Source organism: Peromyscus maniculatus, chromosome 9, assembly GCF_049852395.1.
Source record: "Peromyscus maniculatus bairdii isolate BWxNUB_F1_BW_parent chromosome 9, HU_Pman_BW_mat_3.1, whole genome shotgun sequence".
NCBI classification, from domain to species: Eukaryota; Metazoa; Chordata; class Mammalia; order Rodentia; family Cricetidae; genus Peromyscus; species Peromyscus maniculatus.
In genome coordinates this window covers 85,137,738-85,165,221 of record NC_134860.1, presented here as the reverse complement: position 1 = coordinate 85,165,221, position 27,484 = coordinate 85,137,738, and the positions used below count along the sequence as shown (strand labels likewise).

The window sequence follows — 27,484 nt, the reverse complement described above, 5'->3', positions numbered from 1 at the left end:
GAGAAACACACAGCCCACTGAGGCAGCCCAGCTCAGCCCTGCATTTGGTTTATGCTATCTAGAGTTATTTCACCTTCCTTCTGTGGTAACCACTAGACAAGCATTAAAACTCTTCTAAACTATCCCCATGAAAGAAGAAGAGTTTTGCATGTTGTCATTTTTGTGATAGCAATGGAACACAGGCTGCTTCAATCATGAGTGAATAAACATATAAAAATTTTAGTTGTTAAACCATAATAAATTCAATAGAAAAAACAGCAGGTGGTGTTGGGTAGAGAAATGTTACAGTAGCGAAAGCCGAAAATGTACATTCCGGAGCAGTCAGCCTTCTGTGGCACCTTGGAAGAGCCTGGACTGCATTTGTCAAGGGAAGAAAGGCTGTTTTTCCACAGAAACAGGGATCCCTCTCCTCTTCAAAAAGAAGGCAATGCAATCACAAGATAGCTAAGCCTCCCCTCGTATAAGAAATGAACACTTTTGATAAACATTTATCCATTTATCATCTCAGGAGGGTCCCTCCTTTACCGAAGGCAGAAACAAAGGAAAACAATATTGTTGAAGACTACATGCTGAACCTCACTCAACCTTCTCCAAATCACCTAAGCTCTACAGCAGAGAATTGCCTCCCAATTCAAGTCCTACAGCACCATGCCCAGTGATCATCTTACTTTTGTTATTCAAAAATGTTTCCAAGCACCAGTTGTCCTAGTGACTGTACACAGCCCAAACTCATGTGACCTTGCCTAACCCTCAAAATAGAAACTATCTGATGCTCTGAATAAAGCTGCAGGAGACTTTAGTCCACTTCATTTGGGGGCCCCCCACTCTCCCAAGTTCATGCCACCAACCAGAGCAGAAACAATTCACCTCTCTCAAAACCATTCATATTTCAAATTAAACTCCTGGATCCAAGTTGCACTAATTCTCTGGGCTCCAGGAAATTAATTACATGTCTACATGCCTATATTGTTATTATAACAGCTACTAGGAAGTAGAATTTGACTTTATCTTTGGACTCCCCACCAATGAGAGAACAGAATACAGTGTATGGTAAAGACTATATGCATGCTTAAGGAAAAAAGTATTCTTTAGGAATTTACATTAAGTAAAAGAGCTCAGAGGACCCAAAGCAGCAAACATGCCCATATACAATGACTCAAGAAAAATACGAATGTTTGCACATGTCCAATAAAAGTTCTTCCTTCACAAATCAGAGTTCAAACTGCCTTGACAGAAACACATCCTCATCTTTCTACATCTGAGTAGTTGTTCCTTTAATGCCTGTAAACTGGCTAGCTTTCTTAGTGCTGTGAGGTGCTAGGCATAGAACCAGAGAAGGGGGGGGAATACTCATTAGTCTTATCCTGCCATGTAGCCACTGGTACACAGTCATAACGTGCAATAATGACCAACCTGGTAAAACATGCCCACTGGTCCAATAGTGGCATTGATGCCATGGATGAACTAACCACTTTATAAGTGGATTTAAAGCCGCATACCACAGGATGGAACCCAACCTGACTCTATTATGGAGGCTAAGCCCTGTGGCTAGACAGCTCATAGAGCCTATGGAAAAACCCACTACTATTTAAAATGACTCATCATAAATTAGTGCATCTCTCAACCCTCATCAGAGAAGCCTCTTCTTGCAGGAGATGGCAATTAACAGAGACCCATAACTGGACGGGTGTAAAGAATAAAGGACTGTGGGGTCCTCATCCCGACATGTGACATTTCTATCACACCTCCTCCTCTTCCCAAGTCTCAGGAATCATCTATAAAAAGGGAGGTGGAAGAGTTCTAAGGGCCAGGTGGATGACCACACAAAACAGTGCTCCCTGAACACAGTGGGGCAGCAGCACATCCGAAGTCCCAGAGGCTGTGACAACATGCCCAGGACTCACGCATGCGCAAGTGAGACCACCAATGAATTAATGAAATCTGAGCATGGACAGGGGAGATGGCTGACGGCTCCTCTAAGTGTGTGGCCCCTGGTGGGTCAACCAAGCTAGAGTGGATGGTTCCAAACCCAACGTATATGGGCAGCAAATACTGAACTCCATGAGTATTAAAAAACACCAAAAAAGCTGGGTAGGGAGTGGTGGTGGATTTGGGAGGAGTTGAGGGAGGGGTGAAAATCATCAAAATACATTGTATTAAATGCTCAAATATTTAATAAAATTATTTTTAAACAAAATAAAAATTTGGAAGTTGTTCCTTAATGAATTCTTTTTTATGAAGTAGTAAGGAGCCACAAACCCCCTTAGCTTTAATTATCTCCTTAGAAAATACATTAGCCAGCCGGGTGGTGGTGGTGCACGCCTTTAATCCCAGCACTTGGGAGGCAGAGCCAGGTGGATCTCTGTGAGTTCGAGGCCAGCCTGGGCTACCAAGTGAGTTCCAGGAAAGGGGCAAAGCTACACAGAGAAACCCTGTCTCGAAAAACCAAAAAAAAAAAAAAAAAAAGAAAATACATTAGCCTACAAACTTGGCTAGAATCATAAATAGTATAATAGCACACTAATATGTATAGTCAGCTGTTAACCTGTTAGGAAAAAAAAATGCACGCATGTGTATCTTCAACTTGTTTTATACTTAACACAGAAAAGAGTGACGAACTTTATCCCTGCCTTCTAGATAGACAAAACAGACATGAAAACCCCAGGAATTTCTTGTGAAAAGTACAGCATTCACTTAAGACTCCATTCCTCCCCATTCACGTGCATACAAAGAAATCAGGTTCTACGAATCACCTGATCTTTGAAATATAGCTGAACTCTACTGCCGTACAACTTGTATGCCCATCAGTCATCTGCAAACGAAGCATCCTTGGCGCAGCCTGCGACTCCTCGTTATCCTTTGGTGCAGCGACATTGCGGACTTTCTGGATTTGTAAAACACACGGACCTTCAAGCTGTCGAGAACGAGGGAACCAAGGTCACGTGTTAGTCATTGTTATACTGTCAATTATACAATTATTCTCTTCTTTAATGGTTACTTATTATGACTTACAAAGATAATGTCAATTAAAGTCAAAACTGAAATTATTTTTTAATTCATAGAGGTGAAATTTCAAGAGGGAGGACTGCAGAAGAACAATTTTTAAATCCCCTTTCAGATAGTTCCAAGGTATGAAGGCACTAAGTGAACAGCTCAGTGTTTTAATAAAAGGTGCATTAGGTCATGCTTTTAGTCTTATGTGCTCTAAATAGCTCACATAAATCTTGCTCCCTCCCCTTTCACGAGAACAGGCACTCAGGAGACAAACAACTTGACATTCCTTTAAGGGCCATCATCAACTCACAGCAGCAGCTTCCTGTCAAACTCATCATGTTCCAGCCCCCTCTTCTGGTGTGAAGCACACAATGCTCCAAAGTGTAAGATACAGAAAGTTCAAGGAGTGTTACACTCATTTCCATACTTCCTAAGTAATATTAAATCTGATGCTATGGACATGTGTTGACAGGGAGAGAAGTGTTCTCTCCTGCCAACTTTCAATCAAAGTACGTAAATCAATCGTCTAACTAGCTATAAAACTAAAAGTTTACATAAGAATGCTGGTAGCCAAACCAGAGGAAGACAGTTAAATTTGCTTACATGTAGAAAAATAAATTCAATAGAAATGATAATTCCTACATAGTAAAATAGATCTTTAAGTTAGCATCATAGTTTCGGAAGAAAGTTTATTTTAAAATTAAAGTTTTTCAAGTAAATCTTTCTATGCACAAAAAAATTAATACATATTTTCAGAAAAGAAATGAAAAACATTTATACTTTATTTCCCAAGCAAGCAAGTCTCCAAATTGAAAAATATACTGTCAACACTGACCAGGAGCAATGATGTTATACATTCAGTTTTATGTAGTCTAAGCTTCCATCAAGCTTCAGCTATGAACGGTGAATACTATTTCTGGGCTAGATGGTGGACTAGAGGGGGCTTCTGAGAGAGGCAGTAAAGAAAGAGTTAAAATAAATGGGTGTTATTACAAGGAGCAGGGAAAGCCTCAGAAATCCACAAGGACATGACAGAATCCCAGGAAAGAGCAGAAGTAAAAAGGGCAGTGCCCCCAGAGAAGAGAGGCGGAGCGGAGTGCAGCGGTAGTGCACTGCCCTGGCTGGAGAGGAGAACAGAGGGCGCTTACAAAAGCAGCTGGGGATCAGAAAGACACAGACACACAGATACACAGACACACAGACAAATGGACATAGACACACACACACAGAGACACACACCATATAAAATATGTATTTTTATCTTATAAAAAAGTTATATAAAATAAAAACTTAAAGCAGTTCGCTTCTCATTGAGTGGAACTAGAGACTGTACCATCCAGGGTAGGCTACTCAATATGAAGACGACTCTCTACAAATCACAACAGCTGCTCAGACTAACGTGCAAATACACAGAAACATCTCCAAAATATGAACAAACAACAGGCTAGGGAGATAACTTTATAAGCCAAATACGCACATAAAAGCCAAGCTGTGTCTGTAAGTCCATGTTGGGAGACAGAAACAGGCAAATTTGGAGGGCTCACTGGAAGGCCAGTCTAGCTACCTAACTAGTCTGACCAAAACTGGGCTCCAAATTAAGTGGGAGACCTTGTTTCCTAGGTTGTTTTGTTTTGTTTTGTCGTGAAAAAAAAAATAAATAAAAAAAACACAAAAACAACTTAAAGGAGACTATCTACTCTGACTTGAGACCATGGTGTGGGTCTCAGCAGGAGACTGAACAGGACAGCCACAGCCTAGAAGCAAAAGGGAATGAATGAATGTGCTCAGTATGCTTTCTCTTATTATTCAGCTCAGGATCCCAGTCAGGGAAAGATGCCATCTACAGTAGGGGTCCCACCTCAATGAACACAGTCAAGATAAACCCCCACAGGATGCCCGAGAGACTGTCTTGGGGTAATTAATTCTAGATTCTGCTGAGGTGACAATTAACACTAACCATCATGTCCTGTCTCAGACACTAAGATGGAGAGAACAGGAGGACACCCGATGCCCACCTTTGGTCTCCACATACACACACACAAGCGGGGCAACATGAATCCCTCAAATGATGGCAATTCTTTAACCACTGAACTCAAAGACGAGAACAGAGCTAAAATGCTAGATCAAGTTTTCTGGGGAAAATGATTAAAGATCTGAAAGAAGACACGGTCAAGTAAATGAATTTACACCAGAAGACAGGAAATAGACTCAGTAACAGGTAGAAAAAGCCAGCAAAATTGATGAGAAAAATCAGTAATGTGGGAGAAAAGTCAGCAACAAAAATAAAAAATTTACCAAGCAAACTGAGATCTTAAAAAAAAAAAAAAGAAAGAAATATAGGGCATGAGAAAAATGAATCAAATTAAAAATACAGAAATGGAAAGGATGAGCTGGATCACTGGAAAGGAGCTTGCTGCCAAGCCTGAGAACCTGAGTTTGATCCTAGGGGACTCATATTATGAAAGGAGATAACCAGTTCCTGAAGGCCTCTACATGTATGCCAGGGTACACACGGGGGGGGGGGTACATGAATATCATAATATCAGTCAGAAAAATAGATGATAGATAGATAGACAGACAGACAGACAGACAGACAGACAGACAGATAGATAGATAGATAGATAGATAGATACACGGATACATAGATAGACAGACAGATACAGACAAGATAGAGAGATGGACATGGGCAGGATGTTTAAAAAAAAAACAACAACAACACAAAAACCTAGGATATGATCAAGAAATCAAACCTAAGAACACAACAGATAAAGCTAAGATAAGCAAACATTAAAGGTATAAAGAATCTATTCAATAAAATTAGAGACATATAGGACCCCAAATCTACATAAACAGATAAACTCTCTACAACACACTGGAGGTGTTCCAGTGTTCAATCCTAAATTATATTATACAGCCACAGGAAAAACAAAACAGCAACATCAGCAACAAAGTATACTAAGGGCACAAAGACACATAAACCAGTGGAACAGAATAAAGGACCCAGAAACAAGCCCACGGGCTACAAATACCTAGTTATTTCTACAATTTGTCAAGACACAGACTAGGGAAATGACAAGCTCAAAAACAAAAGTTGGTGGGAACACTGGTTTTCCACATGTAAAAGGATAAAACCAGATCCACCACTCTGCATGAAAATGGATCAAAAACCTTAACATAAAACTTAAACACCGAAACTGCTAGAAAAAAACACGGGTGGAAGAACTCGAAGTCCAGGAATAGGTAAGGACTTTCTGAAGAGGACTCTAATAGCACCAGGAAACAATCCCAAGAGTTGACAAGTGGACAGCATGAAATTAAGGAGCTTCTTCAAAACAAAAAACAATCATCAGAGTGAAGAGCTAATCAAAACTGTCAACTAAACACCAGACATGTCATTACATCCAAATACACATTTATAGAACTGTCAAAAGCAACCCCCCCCCCCAAAATCATCATAAACAAATGGGCTAAGGAACTAAACAGACAGCTCTCAAGGGAAAAATACAAATGACCAATCAATACTTGATAAAAATGTTTAACATCATTAGCTATGAGGGAAAGCAAAAAACACAAATGACCAATAAATATTTTGTAAGTGTCCTGAAGGACTAAGTCATCAGAGGAAAGCAAATTAAAACAACTTTGAGAGTCCATCTCACCCTAGCTATACTGGTTATGATGAGGAAATCAAACAGAACAAATGCCGGTGCAGGCAGGGGGAAGAGCACTTAATTACTCGGTGCTGGTGGGCAACCACCACGGAAAGCAGCGTGGAGATTCCTCAACACTCAAAACAGAACCACCACGTGGCTCTGGGGTGTATGTCCTAAGTGAGCACAGCACAGGGATGCTTGCTCAAACATGTGTACAGCTGTATTATTGACAATATGTAGGAAACAGGTGGCCTGTTTACCCATCTATTTTCCTTTGGTCTTTGGTCTTTTGGGGGCCGCCACCCAGCTCCCAACTAAATCACTCAGGGCGGCTTATTCTTAATGATGAATGCCCAGCCTTAGCTTGGCTTATTTCTAGCCAGCTTTTCTTAACTTACCCTATCTACCTTTTGCCTCTGGACTTTTTCCTTTTCTTATTTCTGTAATCTTATTTTCACTCCTACTCCATGGCAGGCTGTGTAGCTGGGTGGCTGGCCTCTGATGTCCTCCTCCTTCTCTGGCTACTTCTCTTCTCCCAGATTTCTCCTTCTATATAGTCTCTCTGCCTGCCAGCCCTGTCTATGCTTTCTCCTGCCTCATTATTGGCTGTTCAGTTCTTTATTAGACCATCAATGTTTTAGACAGGCACAGTAACACAGCTTCACAGAGTTAAACAAATGCAACATAAACAAAAGTAACACACTTTAAAATAATATTCTACAACATCCATCAATAAACGAACAGATAAAGAAAATGTAGTATACAAAACAATGGAATTTCATGCAGCTACAAAGAAAGTGAAATCATGGTATTTACAGAAAACAAATGCAACTGGAAATCGTTATGTTAAGCAAGGCAAGCCAGATGCATAAAGAAATATACCACATTTTCTCTCAGATATAAAACCTAAATTTAAAATTACATGTGTGTGTGTGAATGAGAGTGTTTGTGTGTTTACATTTGCACCTGAAGGTCATGAACCAGCCATCTCAGGCTAATCCACAGGAGTTTATTCTGTGCATTTCTTCCTAATTCCAGGTTCGGTGGTTTCACACTGTAGTTTAGCATGAAGTTATTAAACTACAGAGTGGGAATGCTATACAATGAGGCTCTTCACTCTCTTCAGACAGGCAGTTTACCAGCATTTTATTGGTGGCATCACATCATAGTCTATAAAGATGTCAACTGTCTTTGAGCTGATCTGCAGTTTCAGTAAAAATTCCAGCACACTTTAAGAGATTTAATAATTTGATTCTAAAATTTATTGGAAGAAAAAATAGTAACCTAAGGAAGAATATTGTATTTTACAACCACAAGATTAGGAAAAAAAATGGTAATTTCAAGTGTCATAAAGGCATCTTTCAAACAGATCTTGTATACTCTAGTGAAAGGTATATAAATGATGCAACTCTCTGTAAAAGAATTTAGCATCATCTTAGAAACATGAACACTGGCTTAACTCTATCATGCACTAATTCAGTTCCTCAGTTCTTCTCTTCTTATATGTTTGTTCTTAGAAGTAGTATCCATTTTCAAAACAGATTAAAAAAATAATTAAATAGCCATCAAAGGAAATGATGCATATTTATTGTAATTGCATATGTAATCAAAATGTACTTAAAAATCAATGAACAAACTAAAAATTTACAGCAATTGTTTCTTAGTGTAGGAAAGGGTGGGGGCCACAACACCTGAGTAGAATCGTTCAGACACTCTAGTGTCTGCGTCAGAAGAGGCTTCAGAGGCACCTACTTTAATACTAAGCTTCAAAGCATACCTATATGTACATACATCACATATACATATATATGAATGTTCATATACCAATATTTTAAATAATTTATGCTTTAAAATTAACATATTGGTTTGGTCAGTGAAATTCCAGAATTGAAAAGCTAGATGTACAACCTACATAGCCTGAGCACACCCGAAGTCAAACCAGAGTCAGTTTGAAACCAGAAGTGTTAGTAAAACCATTTCTAAGAGGGAGAATAATGGAAAAACCACAGTTTATACCATTTGACAATTTCCCTCACCAATCTCAACAACCAACAAAATCCAGCTACACTCGGCGCCAAGAAGAGATGTGCTATGGCCGGCATGCACGAGCTAGAACACACTGGTCCCCGCACGTGGCAAGCACCTTCTTCTGTGCTTTGGTCAAATGACGTCACTCACTCTGGACACAGCCTGGTGCTACTGCAGCTGTGCCTCAGAAACCCGGTCTCCTTGCTGTTCTCCTGCACCACATGACTCTTCTACTTCTACACTAAGCCGAGCTGAGACAAGGGCACGACTCTGTACACCAAGGAAAAGATATGCCATGTTTCTTCCTCCTCTCTGAACAAGTTATCTTAGAATAAAAACACTCCTCAAACTCAGTGAGAGAATTCAGGTTCTAGTAATCACAAATACCAAATACATACATCTTCCATACATAATTACCAGCCAAAAAGTTTGATTAGGCCCCATTTCATCTAATTCATATTATAAAAATGGCATATTGTTTTCAAATAGAAATAATATTGAATATGGTGTGTTTTTATGTATATCTACTAAATGTACACACATATACTACATATACATTCACAATATACATGTATATTTAAAAATCTCACATCAGGAAGATGTGTGTACAGAGTATGCACACTGAGGGTTTTTTCCAAAGATTTACTTTTCCTTATGTGTACACGTTTGTCTACATGCATGTGCATACATATGCAGGTGCTCATAGAGGCCAAAGAGGGCAGCAGCTCTGGCGACCTGTACTTACAGGTGGTTGTAAATCACCTGCCACATGGGTGCTGGGAAGCAAACGCCAGTCCTCTGCAAATGTAGCCAAGTGCTGAGAGGCAAGCCAACGCTCCAGTACATACACAGTGTAGTCTTAAGTTTCAAACAGGCCTCCACTGTGGAGATGTGCTCACTACTCCGTAAGCTGAAACTCCTATCTCTAAAAGCCAACAGTCTAGAAAGGAAAGCAAGTCTCCTGTCCCTGAGTTCTTCCTCCGGTGCATACTTCTAACATAAAACCTGTTTTATGGCGTTCTTTGTCTCTTTCACTTGGCACAAATGTACACTCCAAACTGCTATAGGGTCAGTGAGATGGCTTGGTAAGAAAAGGCGCTTGCCACAAAGCACGATGACCTGAGTTCAAGTCTCAGGGCCCACATGGTGGAAGGAGACACAACTCCCAAAAGTTGTCCTCTGACCTCCATACACTCACCAAGACATACACATGTACTTATATTCCCTCGCTCCCTCCCTCTCTCTCTCCCTCTCAGGAAAAGAATAAATTTAATATTTATTTACCTGTTTGAATAAAATAAAACATTTCTGGGGGCTGGGGAGATGGCTCCAAAGTTAAGCGCACTGGCTGCTCAGACAGTCTGGATTTCATTCCTAGCACCACATAGTAGCTACCAACCAACAGCCATCTGCAACTTCCATTCCAAGAGATCTACTGCCCTCTTCTGGCCTCTACAGGCACCAGGCACACGGGCGGTGAACAGACATACCTGCAGTTTAACACCCCAGCAACATAAAAGAAGATAAATACTCCTGGCCCGGCGCCTTTAATCCCAGCTCTCAGGAGGCAGAGGCAGGTGGATCTCTGTGAGTTCAAGGCCAGCCTGGTCTACAGAGTGAGATCCAGGAAAGGCACCAAAACTACACAGAGCAACCCTGTCTCGAAAAATAAAACAAAACAAAACAACAACAAAGACACATACTCCTGAAGAGAAAGTAGCAGTGCACACTTGTAATCCTAGCACCTGGGAGCCAAAGGCCCAGGGGATCACAAATTTTGGTGCACCCTGAGCTACACAGCAAGTTCCAAACTATTCTGGTTTACATGGCAACCCTATCTCAAAAAATAAGAAAGAATTAAAAGAAGCAAAAATGATTTTCCAGTGCTATGCTGTAATTTATTTAACATGCAACCAATACACCAGAAGACAAGGCTGGAGCTTGACAGGCATTGTTGATTCACCTGTGGACCTACATGGTAAATGAGGATCAGTCACGGATCCGCGTGTAAATAAACCCAACAGCAGAGGACATACTTTGCAGAGGTCATCAGTGACCGCGATGCAGAAACAGAACACACACAGGGGGGTGTTTTCTATTGGGAACTCCACAACTGCCACTAAAAGCAGACCTGGGTACACAGAGCACCGAGACTACTCTTCTTTAAAAACAAATGGCACTCAGAAGGTGTCAGAAGACTGGAAGAGAGGGTACACCGGAGCTGGAAACTGCAGACTGAACAGCAGTGTCTACAGCTGCAGGACATCCGGGTGCCCAGCAACAGAAGCCGAATTCAGGGTGGGCATTTCCGCCTTAGCGTTTTCCCAAAGACTGTACAGATAATAAAGTCCAATCATTTAACATTAGTCCGGGGCCATTTCTCAAACAAATCACCAAAAAGAGACCAGAAGAAGGTTTTACTAAACACAAGCTCTAAACAAGACTTGATGGAGGAGGTTGGACCAGGAGCATCGGGGATGGAAAGAAACAGTGTAGAGCTGCCTGGGGTCCCTTCACATCTCCACCTGACGTGTACATACAGCAAGACCACCGAAGAGAAAATCATGATGGTGTCAACGATAGTAACACGAGGAAAATGTAGAGGTTACAGTGTATTTACTGTAGGATTGTAGAGAGCCTATCCTTCAGGAATTTTAGAGCCGTAAAAAAATGCCTTGAGTAGTTTCCCAAAATTTGAGGTTCCTGAACAACAGTTATAAATAAAGACAACAGCACAGCAAACGAACTGCCCCTGACTGCCTTGAGTAGTTAGCAAAGTTACACGGGAGGGGGCACATGGATCACACTCCGGGTCCCATGTCCCCGTGAGACATCTAGTCTCGGGTCTAGCCTTCGCTGCCTACAGTGTGCTCCTGACAGAACATACTTTTCAAAGTTCTCTTGTTGCTTTAGTTTTCAGAATTTGTCTGTTTAAGACACTTAGAAGGATAGAGATTTAAATACTGAGAAGTTTTATTATTAAGCCCCAGTAAATAAAACACAAATTCCTAATTTTATTCATTTTTCTGAAAAATACAAGTACATGCTTAATTTTAATAACTCAACCACTAAATGGGACACTAATAAACTACCCTTTACTGCAGACTAAATTAAGATAGATGATAGATAACAACTTTAGATTGAAACTTGAACTTTTTCCCAATTTTTTTTCTTAAAAACATTCACCCTCTAAACTGAGAATGATGTTGGTTCCCTCTGAATTTTAAGGCAAGGCTGCCATCTTGTGGCTCAGGTTGGTATTGCTTGGGCTCTGAGCCAGTCACTCAGTTTGCAAAAACTGAAGCCTTACATCAGTTTCACATTTTAAAAAGTCATATGCAACCGTCAGTAAGAAGACTTATAATTAAAAAAAATAATTATAACTCCAGAACCTAACTGCTGTGTGGCAATTTCCTCCAAGTTGAAACGTTCCATCCTGGAGGAAGACTCAGGAGACTCAGAGTAAACCCCGTTACAAGCCCTTCAGAGCTGACACCTAAGACTGATGCGGCTATGGAGGCAGTAAACGCTGCTGGAGGGCAGGGGAGGAGCCTTCGTGAGTCTTCCTGAATGATGGATGAGTCCAGATGCTTGGAAAGATTCTCCAACCTGCTGAGCCACCTGCAGGCCAGGCAGAGAGCATCCTTACCCCTGCTGGGGTGGAGATTCTTGTGATGCTGCTGACTTTCAGTCCACAGCTGCTCCTGCAGCCGATCCCTTTCTGATACTCTGTAAGTAACTCCAGTAAACTCCTTGGTTCACCAAATTGGACATTTGATGTAATCATTGCTTCAGTTGTTGGTTCCCTAGCTGCAGTGAACACACATGTGTCCCCTGTCTCCAGAAGAGTGTCACCGAACACATTTCCTGTTAGGCTTCTTCAGCAATGTACAGAAGTCCTCAAGTAACTGTAGTGGACAAGGTGAGACTGAGCTATGTCTTACAATTACCATTCAGACCCTGCTTTAAACTGCCATGAAAATAACAAGTTTTTTTAAATTAAACAGAGAAAAACATTAAATAATTATACTGCATTTACATTATGACTATTTCCCACGGTCTCCAGTTTCTACACTACTAGCTGTCCCAAGACTTCAGAGTCCCTAAGAAACTTTACAAAGCCTGCCCTAAAACAGCTCAGCAAAGAAGCTGTGGGAGGAGATACCCCCCTTTCTTTCTCTCTGTCCCTCTCCCTCTCTGTGTCCCCCCCCACCCCCCGCGTGCACTCCCCACCACACACACACACACACACACACACACACACATACACACACACACACACACACTCAGCCTCCAACACTTAGGACCTAAGGAGAAAAAAGAAAAACTATTGGAACGTGTAGCCTGGCGGGGAAAAGCCTCGAGGAAAACCTCTGTCCACCTTCTCACCACTTTTCAATTCTCTGCTCGAAATCTATTGTCATGTTCAAACACTAGCCGGAGTACACAGAAATTTCAAGACAATGTCACAGAGAGAATGAGAGAGAGAAGACACTTGGGAAATACTATATTAATTACTAATAAAGTTATTCACTTTTTGCAATTCTGTTTTCTCCCAAATTAATCAGTGATAATAGCAATGACTAAGATGTCAGTTGCAAAATCCAGATGACAGTGTCTTTCTGGATGCCCAAGACATCTTAGGAATGAGACTGTAAATGCAGAGTAGACAAGTTAGGTGTCATCTAACTACACACCTACCACCATCTTCCTTACCTCATCACAATCTACCGGCTCTCCATTCTCCTTCTAATCGGAAATGACCGAATCATGAAAATGGTGCTATCTTAGTCTCACTGATCAGAACAGCAACGACAGGTTTTGTTTGGCCTTTCAGGAGGTGAAATTCAGACTCCTCTCATCTACCTCCCAAGAGGATTACTGGTCTGCCTGAAGAGCTCCAGAACACCGTGATGAGCCTCTGCCTAGGGAATAACTTCCAAAGGGGCAGGAAGACAACGAGCTGAGGCTTTTAAAGGAATCGCAAAGGCAAATGGAGGGCGTCCCCACAGAGGTGATGGCTGCCGCTCCTCCCTTGCTTCTAAACACTTGGGAAAATGTTCCCCATCTTCAGATGGCTTTCTCTCTTAGAAATGGGAGTATCACAGGCAGCCTTCAAGTTCAGTACAATCAGTCGGAGCAGCTTCGGGCCTCCCTTGATCCTATCACAAAGATCAGTCTGGCTCAAGGAGAGTCAGCTCAATCCGACAATACAAAGCAGTCCACTTGCTTGCGTCTGTCACTGCGTTCTCTGGAGCTCTCAGTAATCGAGCAGAGGCAATGAGCATTTATGCTCTTTTAGATTTCTGAGACAAACACCCTCCTGAATGGCTCATTATATGTCATGTGCACTGCACTATATTGAACATTTCATGTACAATAACTTTTTTGGCATAAAGGAATAATATTTTAATGATATGAATATTAATCTCTAGAGAGATGAAATAACTTGCCAAAAATCACAAAATTTAGCTGGGTGGTGGTGGCGGCGCACGACTTTAATCCCAGCACTCAGGAGGCAGAGCCAGGTGGATCTCTGTGAGTTCGAGGCCAGCCTGGACTACCAAGTGAGTCCCAGGAAAGGCGCAAAGCTACACAGAGAAACCCTGTCTCGAAAAACCAAAAAAAAAAAAAAAAATCACAAAATTTAATAATCTAGAGGGTTTGCATGAGGCCAACGGCTGTACTCCTGTCTTCCTATTTGTACTGGTCCCTGTTACATCATCCCCCCTCCGTACCTAATATGAACCATGGCTCCCCTGCCTCCTAAGACATATACCATACACTTTCTTTTCAGTGTTGGACAGAAGACTGGAAAGTTGCTCTCCAGTCTGCTGTTTGGGAGCTAACCATGAAATTGAGGTTACTTTCTGTTTCCCTCTCATTCTCCTTTCTTCTTCTGCTCACCTCCCTGACCAACCTTTATTCCTTTCCTATTATGAAAGGAAAACTGGAGAATATTATTTTATGCCAAAATCAATCAATTACATTTCATGTCAGAAGCAGTTTCCTAGTGAAAAGGAAAATATAAGCAATAAAAATAACAGAAAAAGAATCATCTAGCTACTCTGCTATTAGAGCAGAGCCTAGCATAATCATCATCAGAGAGGCTTCCTCCAAGAGCAGCTGATGGGAGCAGATGCAGAGACCCACAGTCAAACATTAGGCAGAGCTCGGGGAATCCTGCAGAAGAGGGGGAGGAAGGATTATGGGAACCAGAGGAGTCAAGGACACCACAAAAATACCCATAGAATCAACTAACTAGGGTCCATAGGGGCTCACAGAGATTGAACCAACAATCATGAAGCCTGCAGGGACTGACCTAGGCACTGTGCATATAAGTTATGGTTGAGTAGCTTGGTGTTCTTGTGGGACTCCTAACAGAGGGTGTAGGGGTGTCTCTAACTCCTTTGCTTGCTTTGGGGACCCTTTTCCTCCTACTGTGTTACCTCATCCAGCCGTAATATAAGGGGATGTGCCTCGTCTTATTATACCTGTATATGCCTTGTTTGGTATTCCGGGGAGGCCTGCCCTTTTCTCAAAGGAAACAGGAGAAGTGGATCTGGGGGGGAGGGGGTGTGCAGGGGAGAGACTGGGAGGAGAGGAGGAAGGGAGGGGAAACTGCAGCTTGATGTAATATGTGAGAGAACAATTTAAAAACATGTAAAATGATCTAGCAATATCTATTTCATTTGAAAGGGATTACTTAATCTATTCATTCTATATATAAATTAGTATCATATTTAAGCATAATTTACATGATAATTGGCAAAGCAAAGTAAAAGGCAGATTAATAATTAAAATAGCATACTTACTAATACTTCCCTATAGCATATTTACAGAATAAGATAAAGCTTATTTTATACTAGAACAACACATGCAAATTAATGGTAGATGATTCTAGAGTCATGTCTTTATAACAATCAGGCATTATTAACAGGATGAAATGCTAGGCAGTAAATCTTTCTAATAAAAGCACAAATAAGGTGTAGTGAGCTGCATTAATCTTTAATTCATATCAAATATATATCCTTGAATATTTAGTCTAAATATAGCTGTATTCAAATATACTATGTGGAGTTCTAGCTAATGGCCAACAAAATCAGTACAATCTGTATATCAGCTTTTAAAATTTCTATTAAAATTGTTTTGAAAACATTTTCATTCCTGCTGTGAGAGGAATTATATCTGGTCAGCAGCAGCTACTAAAGGGGAAAATATAGTCAATGAGAAAGAACAGAAAAAAAAATGATCTAGCAATTTCTATTTCATATGAAATGGGAGTCTTTTATCTATTTATTCTATGTATAAATTAGCATCACATTTAAACATGTTTTAAGAGATAATATGTACCACAGAAGATTCCAGCTTACAAAGTTTGGTTAATTGTTATCAACTGTCTTCAAAGGAAACTTTTACAAAGTACTGCACACAGTTTTAGAAGCAAAACTGTGCTGAGAAGTGGCTGAGACAAAGAATGTCTCCATCTACTGGTGAGCTCAAGGCAGTGCAGGCATTTCTGCATCTTAAGGTCAGTGAGGATGGGACAGCACTGGTACAGGAAGCTCATTTTATTTCTTTCTTCCTTATTTCTTTTTTTTTTTTTTTTTTTTTTTTTGGAGGGGGTAGGGCGTAGAGAAAGGTTTTCTCTGTGTAACCCTGGCTGTCCTGGATTTGCTCTATAGACCAGGCTGGCCTCAAACTCAGAGATCAGCCTGCCTCTGCCTCCTGAGTGTTAGGATTAAAGGCGTGCACCACCACCGCCCAGCTGGCTCTCATTTTCTTAACAAAATGAGTATACAGATGTGCATGCACTCTTGTGTACTTTTCCCATCAGAGCTGGCCACAAATGTCACCCAATCTGCAGTTATAATGTGGGGGTTTTCTACGGATGTTTCTGGGACAGCAAGGCCAACATCCCCTTAAAAGGAGCAGGCTCCATCTTCGTGCTATGGAGCTGGAAATTCATGTAGGGACAAGGACAGTTTGGGGACCAAGGCAAACCCAGCAGGAAACTACACCTAAGAACAACTACTTTTGTAACCAAAAGTGCAATGTAAACAAACTGGAGAGGATGCTGTAAAACAGACTAGAAAGCAGAAGTCAACACTTGACACTAACAATAAGCCAAAGTTCGAAGACAAATGGAAGAAGAGGGGTGGCAATGTCAACTCTATAAAGAACTATCCAGAGGAAAGTAACCACATGCTCCCCACTCCCTCAGAAGAGGCAGAAAGAAGACATCATAGACTATAACACAGCTAATAAACTAGACTAACAGTTCAAAACATTATCAATAGCAATTTTCAATTCTTTACTAAACTAGACATTTAAAATGTGCAGGAACTATCATCCATACCTGGTTATCTTATAAGAGGTATTCCGACATTTAAAAAATGAGACCTCTGAGTAAATCTATAATAATACTTCTATGGGAAACACACAAAAACAACAATAAACATGCATCTTTGCCAAACTGCTAATGACCTCATAACCTTATACTTTTATATTCATAAACATACTGAGTAAACTTAGTAACAGTTTATGAAGGAAACTACGACATAAACATCGACAATGCGATGAGTGTTACAAGTTAGTACACCATATTTATAATTTGTGAATGAAGTTTTACTTTTAATAACAGTCTATATGTGAAACGGGACAGCATTACAGTTCTGTGATCTCCCAGCCTCTCTTCTAGTAACTTAGTGCACACTCCAACTTTTTATGGCAGTCAGCATCAATCATCTTCTTCTTTACCTTTTCTACCTTTCCACCGTTGATGTCACTGGGAAGGAACTTCTTGCCAATTGTTCTCAAATCTGTCTAAAATAAATATTTTATTATTAAAATAGAATTATAGAAAAAGTACCTCTAAATTCAGTCTTATGAACAACAATTAAGTAAACATCTTTAGTTATACAATGTCTGCCAACAGTCACTCATCTGGGTATTGTGTAAAGTGTACCAGTGAAGCGGACAGAGAAGACAGAAGCATCCTGTGTCTTTTCTCTTAGTCACTCTTCTCTACTAAAGTCTCCAACAAATTACATCCATTATGATCTTACTGAAAATGAATGCCGTAATCCAAAATTCAAATGACAGCTTTGGACTACAATAAACACAGTGTGTGTGTGTGTTAAAACACAGATATGCTTTAACAACTAAATCCCATATTATCTTAATCTCCAAAGACATGAAACCCAACTGCCCCACCAGCTCTGACACTCATAATATAGCAAAGCACAGGAAAGAACAGGGACCGGTGTCACAGGGACAGCCCAGCGGCCGCCACACCTCTGCAATAACAACATTTTGCCGGCTTGCATAAATCACAGAAGGAGAAAATGGTGAATTAACGGCTAACTATGAAAATGCAGAAAAACGTGTAACTCAGCAAAACTCACACACAAAAACTAAAACAGAGACTGGTTACTAAGGTTGCAGCATCTCTGCTCAAGACAAGACTACACAGTCCATATAGAAAGTAGGGCTTTAAGAACAGTATCCTCTTCAGAAGTAAAAACCTAAGATAATTTGGAAAGCCTTTCTATGGAGTACAGATCTCAAGAGAAACAATATACTGTATTTTTAAACTTACTAAACACTAACAGTGCTCAATAAATTAACACTGCACTTAATATTTGCTGAATAATTCAAGTATTTGAACCTCAAACTACATGCAGGATTTTAATGCATTTCCTTAACATTCCTTACTTTATAGATGGAAAAAGTAAAGATGTCTTTGTCAACACTGAAATCGGAGCATAAAGGAAACATCTAAGGAGAACTAGAAGGTGGGGAGATGGCTCAGCAGTTAAGAACACCGCTTGCTCTTCCAAAAGACCTGGGTTCCAGTCCCAGCTCCCATGTGGGAGCTTACAACTGTCTGAAGATCTGGCAACCTCATCTGACTCCCCAGAGCACCAGGCACAAACATGGTGTACATTTACACAGGCAGGGAGAACACTCACACACATCAGAGAAAAATAAATAAATCATGCTTTTTTTTCAGACAAATTAAATGGAAAACTGTTTTAAAGTATTGTCAACTATTACAAAGCTGATAAAATATGATGGATCATACAATTAATAAACTTTTTCACTTCCCTTTGTATTCTGTGTGATATTTACAACTATCTAAATAATAGGTCATTAAATTCAACAAACATCTCTATAACTTGAAAAGGCAGAAAATTAAAGATTTCCTCTACATTATCTATCATAAAATACAGTTTATGGTATATTTTCAGTGGAATAGCTTTAAATTTTAAAAAGAGCCAAATAAAAGTTAATAAACTTCACCTACATTGAGAGCAATCAGGATGATGTCATTTATATTGACTTGGCCAGGAGAGCTTGTACAAGCTTCAATGCCTTCATCTGAAAGATACCTGTTGAAATAAAATAAACAGCTTAAAAATAATAAACAAAAATTTACAATATGCACTTTTGTTTTCTATTAAATACTAGGAAAGACTAAACATTCCAGTCTGTATACTATTCTGATACTAGTTCAGAATATGTGTGTGTGTCACACACACACTCATATATATATATATATATACACATATATGTATATATATGTGTATATATATATATATATATATATATACACACACCCTTAATGAGATATTGCGTAAATAAAATTATCCATATGCTTTCTAAGAAAAGTTACTTATATATCAGCCTGCCTATGAACTACTCTTTGGAATAATATAATTTCTGATCTAATATCTGTCAATGTGGTAAGCTTTTAAAAGAGGGTGAACTACACTGTAAGGACTAAAATAACCACACTTTTAAACTCAGTTGAACAAACTAAGAACAAGAAAATCCCTCCTGGATACTTGTTTGCATTATCTTCTCATATCCCTTCCTAATATCATGTTGCCAAGAATTCTTCAGTAAGTGTTTCTGACTATAAGAGACATAAGGAAAAGTAACCTTTATAGTGTAGCCTTTGCCTTTTATGTCTGTTTTTTGAATCATTATCTTTTTATCCTAATGTTCATTTTCTCAGTCCAACCCAATCTTACATCTGGACAAAACAGTAATTAATTCAAGAGTGAAGGAACTGTTATATCCAAAGGGGGAAAAACTATTTCTACCCATTCAACAAACCCATACACAATACAGGGCCTGTTTTTTGTTTTGTTTTGTTTTTTGTTTGTTTTGTTTTGATAAATTCTATGACTCAAGTATAAACTAGCTTATAAAAACATCCATCAGCATCTCAAATGTTTTTATGGTCAGCATCAATGTGTTCAACCAATAGGCTACGGCCACCCTCCACCATCACTGCCCACCTGCTCCTAGCACTAAGAGAATTGGCCTGACAGCTAATCCAACAATTACCTTAAGCCCATTCTTGATGAGTCAGCAACTCTCCACTACTGCACTAATTTTAAGACATTTATCAGTGTAAATTTTTTACATGATTTGCACATTTATTTGAGGTGTGTGAACATGTACTACAGCATAAGTGTGGAAGTCAGAAGGCAGCTCTGCAGAGTTATTTCTCCCCTTCCCCTTGTACATAGGCTCCAAGGATCAAACTTAGGTTCCCAGCAAGTGCCTTTACCCACTGAGCCATCCTGCAGGCCCAAAATGTGAATCTTCTCTGGACACAGAAAAGAAACAGTGAACAAGGCCGGCACAGTGACACATGCTTATACTCTCAACACTGGGAAGGCAGAGGCAGGAGGACCGTCACAAGTCTGAAGTCAGACTGGTCTACATGAGTTACAGGTTAGCCAGAATTACAAAGCTAGACACTGTCTCAAACACAGACACACACACAGAGACAGACAGACAGACAGACAGACAGACACACACACACACACACACACACATACACACACACACACACACACACACACACACACACACACACGAGGGGGGGAAGAAGGAGCGACAAATAGGTGGACAGAGAGGGGAAGAGGTAGGAGGAAGTAGCAACTTCACAGCAGAGAATTAAAGAGATCTCCAAATGAATATAGCCAGTGAAAATAAATGTAGTTAGGACTATATAAGAGAGTAGATCAAAGATGATAAGTCTATGACAAAACCAAGTATATAAAAGGAAAGTGTGTGTGTGTGTGTGTGTGTGTGTGTGTGTGTGTGTGTGTAACTACTAGGTACCACTAACGCTTCCAATCATGGTAGTCCTAAAGTAAAATGATTAATGAAAACAAACACTTTAATGTGTGGCAGAGAGAAGCAGTTCTTAAGTATATAAGTCAGCAACTAAAAGTAAATAGATGGTAGATAGGAACGAGAGTGCATGAGGGACCATGTGTAAAGTAAACTCAGATATCTAAACATTACTTATAAGTCAAAACAGTTATGATAATTTCCTTTATTCTCTTATTTTTTCATCTGCTCATTAATATTAGGTGTACATGAAATTCTAATTAACCATCATCTAAATTTATTTCTACAAGTATTAATTAAGCCCTATGATAAAGAAAGTATTATGTGAATCAGAAATTATTAGCAAAATGATGAAAACTTTACATTGTCCTTCAAGGAGTTGACTGTCATCCACACAGTTTAACATAACATACAGACAGGTATTTACAAGGTCAAAATAGCTACACATGAAACGTTAAGGAAGGTTAAGGCAGTTTAGAGAAAGGAAACGTATATGGAAAGGGAATATTAAAAGCCAAAATATGAAAGTGTGAAACTATCCTTGAGCATCCTGGCTGAAAAATAAGGACAGACATACAAGTCTAGTGTGAGCCTAATTTGAGGAAGGAACAGTACCTCCAAGGGAAATGGATGCTATGTTCAATACTAACTGAGTGATTTACAAACCACAACTCGCCAGCCTCTTACACATGGGGACACAGCACGCAATGACTAACAGAATACAGACTTGTTTCCTAAAAAGTAACCCTTTAGACCTACAGGACAACAGCCTATCAAACAGACTGACATAACCTTCAAAAGTAACCAAAGTTCACACCATCAATTTTACATATGAAGAAAAAAGTCCCAGAGACATTAAACTTGCCGAAAATACAAGCTCAGATGATAGAAAACTGAAATCAAAAATGCCCCAATTCCCACCTCAATAGTCTTATCACTGTAACAGATTCTAATTTATCAAGCAACTAATTATTTATAAGAATATGATCTATACAAGCCAACTGTGATGGCTATTCTTGGTTGTCAACTTGTCTATCTATATCTGGAATTAACTAAAACCCAAAAATGGAGGGCTCAGCTGTTGAGGGACTTCACTTAATTTGAAGTAGGTTGATCCTCTTCTAATCCTGATCTTTTTTTTTTTTTTTTTTGGAGACAGGGTTTCTCTGTGTCGCCTTTTCCTGGAACTCACTTGGTAGCCCAGGCTGGCCTCGAACTCACAGAGATCCGCCTGGCTCTGCCTCCCGAGTGCTGGGATTACAGAAGACACACCTTTAATCCAGATCACTGGAGCTGGGAAAAGCCACCTCTAATCTGGGCCACACCTTCCGCTGGAAGCCTGTATAAGGATATGGAAGGAGGAAGCTTTTGCTCTTTGCCTGCTTGCCCTTGCTCTTGCTAGCAAGTCCACACTTTCACTGGCATCAGAGCCTACTTCTGCAGGATTCCAGTGTATACTGAAGACCACTGAGACATCCAGCCTTGTAGACTGCAACTACTGGATTCTTGGACTTTCTATTCGTAGGCTGCCATTGTTGGATTAGCTGGACTGCAGCCTGGAAGTCTAATAAATCCATTCTATATAGAGAGATTCACTCTATGAGTCTTGTCACTCCAGAGAACCTTAATACATCAATATTTGTGTAATTCAATTTCTTAAATAATTTGATACTTAACATAGATTCACACACACAATCTCTCTCTCTCTCTCTCTCTCTCTCTCTCTCTCTCTCTCTCTCTCTCTCTCTCTCTCTCTCTCTCTCCCCCCCCCTCGCCTAACTCCTTCCAGCCCCGCCCCTCAAGAAAATTCAATCAGTAAGCTCCAAAGTGTACTAAACAACAAACAGTATAGTTTCATAGAAAAAGATCAGGGAACAAATATAAACTACTGATAAGAGGAAAGGCTATTAAAAACAATTTAAAATACCCATTCTTAGAAAAATGTAAAAAGAAAAAGATTGTATGTTCCTTAGTTACAGTTCCCATTGCTGTGTCCAAACATCTTGACCAGAAGGAACTTGAGCATCCAGCTTTAGTAGGGATGCAGGCTACCATGGCAGGGAAGACATTAGGAGACAGCAGCATAAGGCAGATCGTCACACGTACCCACACTCAGGAAGCAGAGATCAGGAAGTCAGGCCCATCCCAACTGACTCACTTCCTAGGATCCACCTCCCAGAGGTTTTACAGCCTCCCTAACAGCTCCACCAGCTAGGGATCAAGTGTCCAAACACAACAGGGCAAATTTCACACCCCAACACCATCACTAATGAAGGGAGACGGGCTGCCTTCACAGAGATGTGTCTGAGTCTCAATTTCCAAGCTTAGCAGGTCTCCCTGCTCACTTTCTAAAGCTTACCCCAGCTTTCCTGAAAAACTGTCAATCAACAGCATCCACTCACAGCTCTTTTTAGGAACCCTTCTATAAATACTTGACCATTTCACAAAAGGACTGACCTAACTTAATCACTGTGTGGCATTTATATATTACATTGAAAAGGTCACTATTAACAATGAACAAAGCAAGTGATAAAAGTAACAAGTCATAAAATCTACTGTAAGCTACATCACAGAACTCAGTAACCAGGAACAACAGTATCCACCAGGCCAGGCTGTCACCAGGAAAAGGAACTGAAAACTGGGCAGGTTCACTGGATAAGCTCCTGCACACCTGCCCAATGGACCACCAGGGAGAGGAATTACAGTCAGTTCCTTGTGCCATCTTTGTTTCCAGACCCCAGAGAGCTGGTGCTATTAAAACAGCCAACAATGCACTCGCCTGTGCCTTCTCCATCAGAGATGTTGGAACAGTAAAATATCACAAAGCCCTCTCCACTAAACTACAAAAAGACATCTGAATATATTTTATTGACAGGCAAATATTGAAGGGCTACATTTCTGCATAAAAACAGATTAATAACATTTCCTTGCTAGTTGTATCTTCAAATAGTGCCACTTTAAAACACAAGCTTAATCAGCTCACAAAATTTTCAAGAAGGTAATTTTTTAAAAAAAGAAAGAAAAATCCTCCTTGGAATAGTCTTCCACAGGGAAAAGCACACCAATTGTTGATCCAATAGCAAATAGTCAGTCATGAAAACACACATACAAGTAACATCATACAGACAAAGCTTGTACTTATGTATTTAGGAACATATATGCATATACCTAAATGTATGTAATACATTTAATGACATTAAACTAACAATTAATGAAAATAGAGGCCTTCAATTTGCAGGAGAGCAAGGAGGGGTATATGGGAGGGTTTGGAGCAGTGGTTCTCAACCTGTGGGTCATTCAACCCCAAAGGGGTCACACAAAGGGGGCAACAAACATAATTTTATGGTTGGGGTCACCACAATATGAGGAACGGTATTAAAGGATCGTAACACTGGGAAGGCTGAGAACCTGTGCTTTAGAGGAAAAAAAGAGAAGGGGAAATGATGTAATTATATTTCAATCTCAAAAAATAATAGAAATTGTTTTTTAAATGTTTCCCTTAGCAAAAAGGCTCATAAGAAAATGCACTTGCCACCAGGCCTGACGAATCTAGTTTGACCCCTGCAAGCCATGGTAAGAGAAAACCGACTCCCAGAAGTTGTACTCTGACCTCCATGCAGCACTATGACCATGGTACATGAATGCCCAAATACACATGGATGGGTGGGTGGGTGGGTGGATGGGTGGGTGGATGGATGGATGGATGGATGGATGGATGGATGGATGGATGGATGGATTAGACAGACAGGATATGTAGATGATACATATATACATAGATGGTAGATAGATAGATAGATAGATAGATAGATAGATAGATAGATAGATAGATAGATGATAGGTAGAGAATAGACAGATAGATATGATAGGCAGATGACAGCTGATAAAATTTCCTTTTTCATATAAAAAAAGATAGAATTCTTAGCATTACTTAGCTGACAATCCTTCAAAAATAAGCACTTAAAATTAGATGGAAAATTATACAGTCACGGAGCTTAAGGGCCATTGCCACAACAGCCTTCAGCTCATGTTCAGAAACAGACATGTGCAAATGAGTTCAAAACTTTCAAAACTCTGAACTGGCCAAGAACTGGGATAAAAGACAGGCTATCATTTCGACCTCATTTGTTAGATCCAGATAGTGGGTCTCCATTCAAATACCATACTTTCTCACCAGTATGGTCAAAACAGAGCCAGCTTGCCCTGATTTATTCTCTGATAGCCAGGAAAATCCATGTCTGCCGGCTGGCAGACACGTGCATGAAAGGCCAAGGCACACTGTGGAAGGCTGCCCTGCGACAAAAAGCAGCCATAACTCAGCTTCAGCTGCCTGTTTGCATGAGGACAGGCGAGGCAGCTGTTGTCAGATCTGATTTTTAACCTTCGTGTTTTTGTAAAGCAATATACAAGCCAAAGAAAACAGACTTCAGCTGGCATGAGGAATATCCACTCTGGGCTTATTTAAGTTAGCCACCTATCTGCTCCTGTTCACCTTCAAGCTGTTTTGAGATGCAGTGTGACACTGTGGGGACTTCACAAACACTTAACAGTCACAGGCAGCCTTTTCAGGTAAAGGTAGACTAAGGTATCTTTATGCTGGTTTGTATAGTATGGGAGCACAAAAACACAATCAGACCTGCAACTAATGTTCTTACCAGAGTGGCTGTCAGGCTGAAGGTGTCATATCATTTATGCTCATGTTTGGTCAAAATAGTCCACAATTCAACAGCTAGGCAGACACGCAGACAGACAGATGGGGGGGGGGGGGACTTTAAACAGCCAGGTTACCTCTAATGGTCCAGAAACTGAACCTAAAAAGAAAAACTAGTTTTTCTTCCCCTCCAGTCACCTCCAGTCATTGGGATAATGGATGTCTACTTAGGTGGAAACTGAAAGGTGAACTTCTAAAATAACAGGACAGAGTCTAGTATTACACACTGACAGCAAGTAGGCTATGGCATATGAAAACTCTTTTAAAATGTCAATGAGAAGAAAAGAGTGAAACAATCCTCCAAGTAACAGGGGCTCCATCAAGCAAGACACCAGAGCTACATGCAAAAGGAGACAATAGCCTCGTCTCTGAATTAAATGCTTCATGTGGTTTTTGTTGTTGTTTTGTTGTTCTGGTGTGTGTGTAGGGGGGGGGGGGTTCTAACCTATATCCATTATTGCTTCCACAATGAGTTACCAGTTACTATATGATATGCAGATCAGATTGCAAATTTAATATGTAAATTCTGGCTGGAACATTTGTTTAATGATGCAAAGATGTGTTGCATTCTTTTATGTTGTATTTGTTTAGCTCTGTGAAGCTGTGTTACTGTGCCTGCCTAAAACACCTGATGGGCTAATAAAGGACTGAACTGTGTAGCTAGAGTTTTCTCCAGTCCTGCCTGGCCCACAGTCAGGACAAATCTCTAGCTACAACAGCCAATAGCAAAGCAAGAGAAAGGACAGGCAGGGCTGACAGACAGAGAGAATAGAAGGAGAAATCTGGGAAGAAAATATCAAGGAGCAAAAAAGGAGAAGGAGAGGAGAACATCGGGGTTCAGCCACCCAGTAACATGGCCAGACACAGAATAAGAAGGAAAGGTAAGGTATACAGACATAGAGAAAGGTAAAAGCCCAGAGGCAAAAAGAAGATGGGATAAGTTAAGAAAAGCTAGCTAGAAATAAGCCAAGCTAAGGCTGGGCATCCATAAGTAAGAATAAGACTCTGTGTGTGATTTATTTGGGAGCTGGGTGGTGGGCCCCCAAAGAGCAAAGAGTAAAAAGATTAAAAAAGAAGAACCAACCAACTACAAGCAGCGGGTCCCATTTGCCCTGACACAGTACCAAGAGAAGCCTGGGAGAGCCAGAGAGATCTGAGAACATGACCTTTCAACTCAGACAGAGCAGCTGTACCAGCAATCGACTCCATAAGCATTCCTTTTATTTCTAATTGATATTTGTAATGTAAGAAATAAAGCTTGCCTGAAGATCAGAGGACAGAGCAATCAACTCCATAAGCATTCCTTTTATTTCTAATTGGTATTTGTAATGTAAGAAATAAAGCTTGCCTGAAGATCAGAGGACAGAGCCAGCCACAGAGTTAAACATAGGCAGTGGTGGCACACACCTTTAATCCTAGGACTCGGGAGGCAGAGATCCATCTGGATCTCTGTGAGCTCAAGGCCACCCTGGATTATATGAGATTGATCCAGTCTAGGAGAGAAACAGAGCCAGGCAGTGGTGGCACACATCTTTAACCCCAGTATTTGGGAAACACACACACACCATCAATCTCAGCACTAGGAAGGTTGAGCCAGGAAGTAAAATGGCTGGGTGGAGAAAGGCATATAAGGCATGAGGAGCAGGAACTAAAGCCTTTTGGTGAGGACTCGGGAGGCATTCAGTCAGAGGATTCATGGAGTTGGCAATGTGAGAAATGGCTGTGGCTTGTTCCTTTGTTTCTCTGATCTTTCAGCATTTACCCCATATCTGGCTCCGGGTTTTTACTATAAGACCATTTAGATCCATGCAACATCTAATTTTCTATTATTAATTTCCACTCATGCATATATGTCCTGTGATGGTCTGCTTTTGTCTGAATATTGCTGTTAGGTTTTAGGATTGCTGTGTATGTTTCTTCACCCAGTGTTAATATTCTGACCCGC

The 27,484-nt window shown here is 40.3% G+C and overlaps 1 protein-coding gene across 3 annotated transcripts in view; it reads right to left on the bottom strand.

Moving 5' to 3' along the window:
• The window catches only part of Tdrd3 (tudor domain containing 3), a 164,709-nt gene that overhangs the window by 76,610 nt on the left and 60,615 nt on the right, over positions 1–27,484 (bottom strand). For 2 of the 3 annotated variants that reach the window (XM_006975542.3, XM_042285266.2), the window contains exons 2-4: positions 18,985–19,069; positions 17,436–17,501; positions 2,754–2,914 (exon numbers count right to left, since the gene is read on the bottom strand). In XM_006975542.3, coding sequence (XP_006975604.1) covers positions 2,754–2,914; positions 17,436–17,501; positions 18,985–19,069 — 312 coding nt within the window. The remainder of the gene's footprint in view (positions 1–2,753; positions 2,915–17,435; positions 17,502–18,984; positions 19,070–27,484) is intronic. The other variant, XM_015994409.2, reaches the window with a different exon arrangement.